The 6,032-nt window shown below is 45.1% G+C and overlaps 1 protein-coding gene across 1 annotated transcript; it reads right to left on the reverse strand.

The window, feature by feature from the left end:
- Positions 1–4,669: 4,669 nt before the first annotated feature.
- On the reverse strand, positions 4,670–5,599 carry LOC101547173 (olfactory receptor 7E24-like). Its single transcript, XM_004615026.1, has one exon. The coding sequence runs from the start codon at positions 5,597–5,599 to the stop codon at positions 4,670–4,672; it is 930 nt and encodes a 309-aa protein (XP_004615083.1).
- Between the last annotated feature and the right edge of the window lie 433 nt (positions 5,600–6,032).

Genomic DNA, 6,032 nt, shown 5'->3' on the forward strand with positions numbered 1-6,032 from the left:
GCTTGGAGCTGGGGTCCTTGGCTCTCTCCTCCCTCGTGAGTGATGACTCTGTGCTCAGGACGGGGAGGAAGGCAGAGTCAGGCATGAACCTGCGATGATGGTGAAGATTGTGGTGAAAGGGGACATGGGTGGGAGCCTCACTGAGAAATAGTCTGCAGTCTGCAGGACTGAGTCCTTATTACTGCTCCATGGCCTTGGGGGATCAATCACAGGACTCAAGGTGAGAGCAGGTGTTCCTTGTTAGTTCAGTCTCTGAGGGCCTCTTGATTGTGATCAAGAAGAGGGGAATTGAGTGTAATTATGCATGAGCCTTTCTTCTCTCTGAGAGTGATCCCCTGTGCATTTAGAGTCTGTGCCCAGTGAAGGACAGAATGAAACAGTTTTGGGGTCTTTTATTTTTTTTTTAATATTTTACTCTTTTATGAAACACCATGAGATACATAGTTACTAAATTGTTCATGATTTGGGTTCAGTCCTACAATGCTCCTACACTGGTCTCTTCACCAATGTACATATCCCACCACCGATGTCCCCAGTTTTCCTCCTTCCATCCACTAACCAACCCCAACCTGCATCTAGGGCAGGCACTTTTCTTTTCTCTCTCTCTCTCTCTCTCTCTCTCTCTCTCTCTTTTCCTCCCTCACTCTCTTCTTCTCTCTCCTTTTGGGCATTATGGTTTGCAGTACTGAAACGTTATCATGTAAATCACTCTACCTCCTCTCAGCATTCAGTTCTTGTTCAGAATGATCATTTCCAACTGTCATTGTCATAGTTGTTCATTCTCTGTCCTAACTTCCCCCACACCCACTTGTGGCGAGCTTCCAAGTGGAACAGTCCTCCTGGGCCTTGTTTCTACTGTCCCTGGGTATTTGTCTTTTACTGTGTATTTTTTCAGCCAACACCTCCAGAACCCAGCTACAGCCATACTCAAGGCCACTCTCCACACGGTTGGACGACCCTCACCCATTAGGGAACCACAGAGGAACCCAGATATGCGGGACCTGTGGTTGAGATCTCAAAACCTGCTCGGATCAGGACTGGGCCTCCTCCACCCATATCCCCAGTTTTCCAGTAGCTTGGCAGTCACACCCACAAACTGCCCCCAGCGCCATATAATCTCATCAACGGCTAAGATCCAGAGACTATAAAACAAAGGTCCTGGAAGAGAGCGAAGCAGAATCTTCTGGAGCACCCCAAAAGCCTCCATTCCTCTTGGAGAGCCCTGCAAGCTACTGAGGGTGTACACCCACACAGCAGAGCCTGGAAAGCTACTCATGGTGTATTTGATATGCCTAAAACAGTAACAATAATGCTCTTCATGTTCCTGGAGTGAGCAGATGCCACTGGGCTACACTGGCATGTGACAGGGACGAATGGAGATGTTATTGGTGCTCGAGTAAATCATTGAGCAATGGGATAACAGGTGATACAGGTGGATTTTTTTTATATTTGGGGGTCTTAAGACATAGAGGGAAACATAGGCAAAACTAGAATAGTAAACTATTACAACTTCTTTCTATTTGTTAAACTGCCCATTGATTGTCCATGTGAAAGATTCTGTCTCTCTTCTTCCTGTACCCATGGCAGCATTTTGATGTGTTCACCAACTGTCCTCCATGACTCTGTCAATATTAACAATGGCTTACATCTTGGGAACCAGGCTAGAGAAGCGATATTTTATTGAACAAATGGCCAGCCTGTGAGTTCTCTCGTGGCTTCCCAGGCCTTCCTAAAGTATGGACAGTCCTTGTGTGCTTGTTTCTCTATGACCAACTACTTGTAGCCATAGGGGTCAATCCATTTTACTTTATAAGAAAACACTGTCACAGGGGTATGGTGCTGTCAACAGGTCAACCTGTACCTGTTGGGGTGAGTGCATCAGCAGCCCGATGGTGCCTTCTGCTTCCTGATACCCCCAAATTGCTGCTGTGCATTTGGGTCAGATCCCAACAACTTGGGACCAAGTTTACCAAGAAATTAAATGGCCAAAAGTTAACTATGTGGGAGCCACACCCACAAACCACCTCTGGCTCAGCTATACAAGCTCGTTTATTGGCCTTATTTCAGAGACCCCTAAATAAATCTCAAAAGAGATCAAAAGCTGCAGTTAAGCTGGGACCCATACATGACTGAACAGACTGGAATAAATTGGAGGGGTTGGTTTGGCCTGTGCCCACCTAAGCAGAGTTCCCGGCAGCCACTTGCTTCAACAGTTGCTGCCAGACTCAAGCCTGACCCCACTGTCTCAGATGGACCTCACCAATATATAATCTGCTGAAAATTTTATAATTTGCATCGTAGCGCACCAGAGACACAGAGGCAAGTCCCGGAAGACACCATAGCACTGGAGATCTCTCTGGGCCCTATTTTATTGGCATACCCCAGATGGAGCAGGTACAGTCTCTGCCTACTCCAGATGGAATCCCAGTGACCAAGAGCTTCCACTAGCAAGGCCCAGGTATGCAGGTTCAGGTATGTCGAGCCAATTTTATTGGCATACCCCAGATGGAGCAGGTGCAGTCTCTCTGCCTACTCCAGATGGAATCCCAGGAACCAAGAGCTTCCTCTAGCAAGGCCCATGTACGCAGGTTCATGTATTTCGCATGGTGGCAGAGAACCTTGGCTGTCCCTCCCTGGGTCCTTGCCTGCCCAGAAGACTGGCTGTCATGTCCATAACTTGCCTTTGGGCACCATCTTAACACAGCAAAAACCCTGGCCCAGAGACACAGCAGCGGGTCCCGGAAGACCCGACAGTGCCAGAGATCTCTCTGGGCCCCATACAGAGCCAATATCACCGGGGAACCCCAGACGGAGCAAGTGCAGTCTCCCTGCACACTTCAGATGGAATCCCAGTGACCAAGAGCTTTCACAAGCAAGCCCAGGTATGCGCGTTCCTGTACTAAATCTCCAGGCTGCATGGTGGCAGAGGACTGGGCTGTTCCTCCCCAGTTCCCTGCCTGCCCAGAAGACTGACTGTCATGCCCACAATTTGCCTCCGTGTGCCATCTTAGTGCACCAACAGCCTGGCCCAGAGACTCCCAGTTGAATCCCAAAATGGATTAGTGCCATACAGAGATGTCTCTGGAACCCAACCATTTACAATCTAGAAATTTATATTTACAATCACAGCTGCGTGAGCTCTTATGATATTCCAAATGAGCTATGGAAAATATATTATCTACCGTCTGGCCCTGGCAGGTAGGCTTGAATGGTGATGGGAAAATTTGAGCAAAACATAATGGCCCAAATGAGAGAGAGAGTATTGGGGAAATTGTCTGCCATAGAGGCAGGGTGAGGACTGTGATGTGGGGTGTGTATGTGTGAGTGGGAGGGAGGATACTTGGGGACATTGGTGATGGAAAATGTGCACTGGTGGAGGGATGGGTGTTCTATCATTGTATGGCTGAATCTCAAACATGAAAGCTTTGTAACTATCTCACAGTGACACAATAAAATAAAAAAGTAATGTGGAGTTCATGCCCAATTCAATCAGCTTAATCAATGGCTGAACAGATAGCAGTACTCCTACATTATTTAAAAAAAGAAAACATTGTCATAATCTTTAATCCCACATGTGAGAGTGTCTGTCCTTCTCTTTCTGACTACCTTCACTCAGCATGGTACTCTCCAGATCCACACATGTAGAAGCAAATTGCATGACTTCACCTTTGTTTTGTTTTGGTTTTGGGTCACATCTAGCAGTGCTCAGGACTTTCGTCTGATTCTTCACTCAGTGGCCACAGGTAGGACCACATAAAGTGCCAAGGATCGAACCTGCGTTCATCATATGCAAGGCAAATGCCCTAGTCACTATACTATTGATTTCATCTTTTTTTTTAGAACCAAGTAGATTCCAGTGTGTGTACTATAGTTTCTTTATGCAGTCATCTGTCCTTGGAAATTTATACAGCCCACCCCAATAGTCAAAGCAATCTTAGACGAAAGAAAACAGAACAGTTCTCTTTCATCCTCAAATTGTACTATAAAACTGTAGTAATCCAAACAGTGTGGTGCTGGAAGAACTGATGATCAAACCAATGCAATAGAATGAGAGTCCTGAAACACAGCCTCAGGTATACACACAGTTAATCCTTGAGAAAGGAGTAAGAAGTATGAAATTTGTTTTTCATATGAGGTCATTCACTATCTCTAACAGAGATAGTTTATATTCAACAAAGGCTTAGTGTTTCATTATCAGGATGAGATCAAGAAACATTACTGTGCGTCTTCTTACACAACCTGTATTAGTATTTTGATGAGAGTAAAGGCACATAAAAATAGACATGGGCCATAAAAATAGCTGATAACAATGTCATACCTATTTATGTCTTAAAGGACAACTGCTTTTCAAAAGATGTGAAGTAGATTCTGAAGGATGAAAGGTTTCAGTTGTGCAGTAACATTGATAATGGATTATATTATCTTTTTTATTATAATTTTACATAATATCATATTTTGTAATATGTTTTATTTTTTATCATTTTATTATAATATTACATGAACTATAAATCATTAGCTACAATAAGCAATTTCTCTATTTTCAGATAGGACGAAAGAACTATTAAAGAGTTACAAATTAGTGACAAGGAGTCCTGATTACTGATTTTATACAGTTTCTTTTTTAGTCATCGTAGTCCTGTGGTCAGAAAGAGAAATATAAGCTTTAATATTAGGGTCTTGTACTTAGAAGCTTCTGGAAGGCCCTCTTGATGTCCTTGTTTCTCAAGCTATAGATGAAGGGATTTAGCATGGGGACAATTGTTGTGTAGACCACAGAAGACACTTCCCCCTCCCTGGGGGACTGAGAAACAGTTGAGCTAAGGTATACCCCAATGCCAGTCCCATAAAATAAGCAAACAACGGTCAAGTGAGAGCCACAGGTGGAGAAGGCTTTGTACCTCCCCCCTGTGGATGAGACTCTCAAAACAGAAGACACGATTCTGGAATAAGAGTACAGGATACCTGAGATTGGCACTCCACCCAAAATAACAGCGATTAAATAGAGTAACATGTTGTCCATGGAGGTATCCCCGCAGGATTTCTTGAGGAGTTGAGGAAAATCACAGAAGAAATGAGGAATTTCCACGTGGGTGCAGAAGGTGAGCTGTGACATCATCAGGCAATGTGCCTGGGAGTCCAGCAGGCTCATGCAAACAGACAGCAGAAGCAGACGGCTACAGAGGCGGGGGTTCATGATGACAGGGTAGTGCAGGGGGTGGCAGATGGCCACAAAGCGATCATAGGCCATCACAGCTAGAATGACATTGTCCAAACAAGCAAAACAATAAAAAAATGACAACTGCACCAGGCAGCCTGCATGGGAGATGGTTCTGCTCTGAGTGTGGATGTCCCAAATCATCTTTGGCACCGTGGAGGAGGTAAAGCCAATGTCAGCGGTGGACAGGATGGAGAGGAAGAAGTACATGGGCGTGTGCAGGTGGGGGTCGGAGCTGATGGCCAGGATGATGAGCAGGTTTCCCGTGATGGTGACCAGGTACATGGACAGGAAGAGGCAGAAGAGGACAGGCTGGACTTGGGGGTCATCTGAGAGCCCCAGGAAGAGAATTTCCACAGCCCCTGTTCCATTGTGTGGGTCCATAGCGCAGAGACACCTTTGGGAGAAAACATGAGCATCGGTTCAGCTGTAAGATTTCTCCTCACTGTATCTATAATTTGGTTGTAAGTAATCCACAAACACTGCAGCTCAACTTATGTCCTCACCTTGTTTATCATTATTTACTAGTTGTGACATTCTCTTATAAGTCTTTTGTCTTTAACTCCATCTTTCTGTGGTTTTGGAACTTAAGAAAAACTAAGCTAAAAGTGAAATTTATCAGCTTCACAGGCAGGGTGAGGGGCTGGGGGGCTGGGGGGTTGGGAGGGAGGTTTCCTGTGGTTCTTGGTGGTGGTATATGTGCACTGGTGAAGGGATGGGTGTTCGAGCATTGTGTAGCTGAGACTTAATCCTGAAAGCTTTGTAACTTTCCTCAGGTTATTCAATTAAAAAAAATCTCAGGGAAAAAAAGAGAAAG

This window comes from Sorex araneus, chromosome 2 (assembly GCF_027595985.1).
Source record: "Sorex araneus isolate mSorAra2 chromosome 2, mSorAra2.pri, whole genome shotgun sequence".
Lineage (NCBI taxonomy): Eukaryota > Metazoa > Chordata > Mammalia > Eulipotyphla > Soricidae > Sorex > Sorex araneus.

Bases quoted from the DNA above. Each gene is read 5' to 3' on its own strand.
- LOC101547173 (XM_004615026.1), bottom strand. From the start codon at position 5,599: ATGGACCCACACAATGGAACAGGGGCTGTGGAAATTCTCTTCCTGGGG.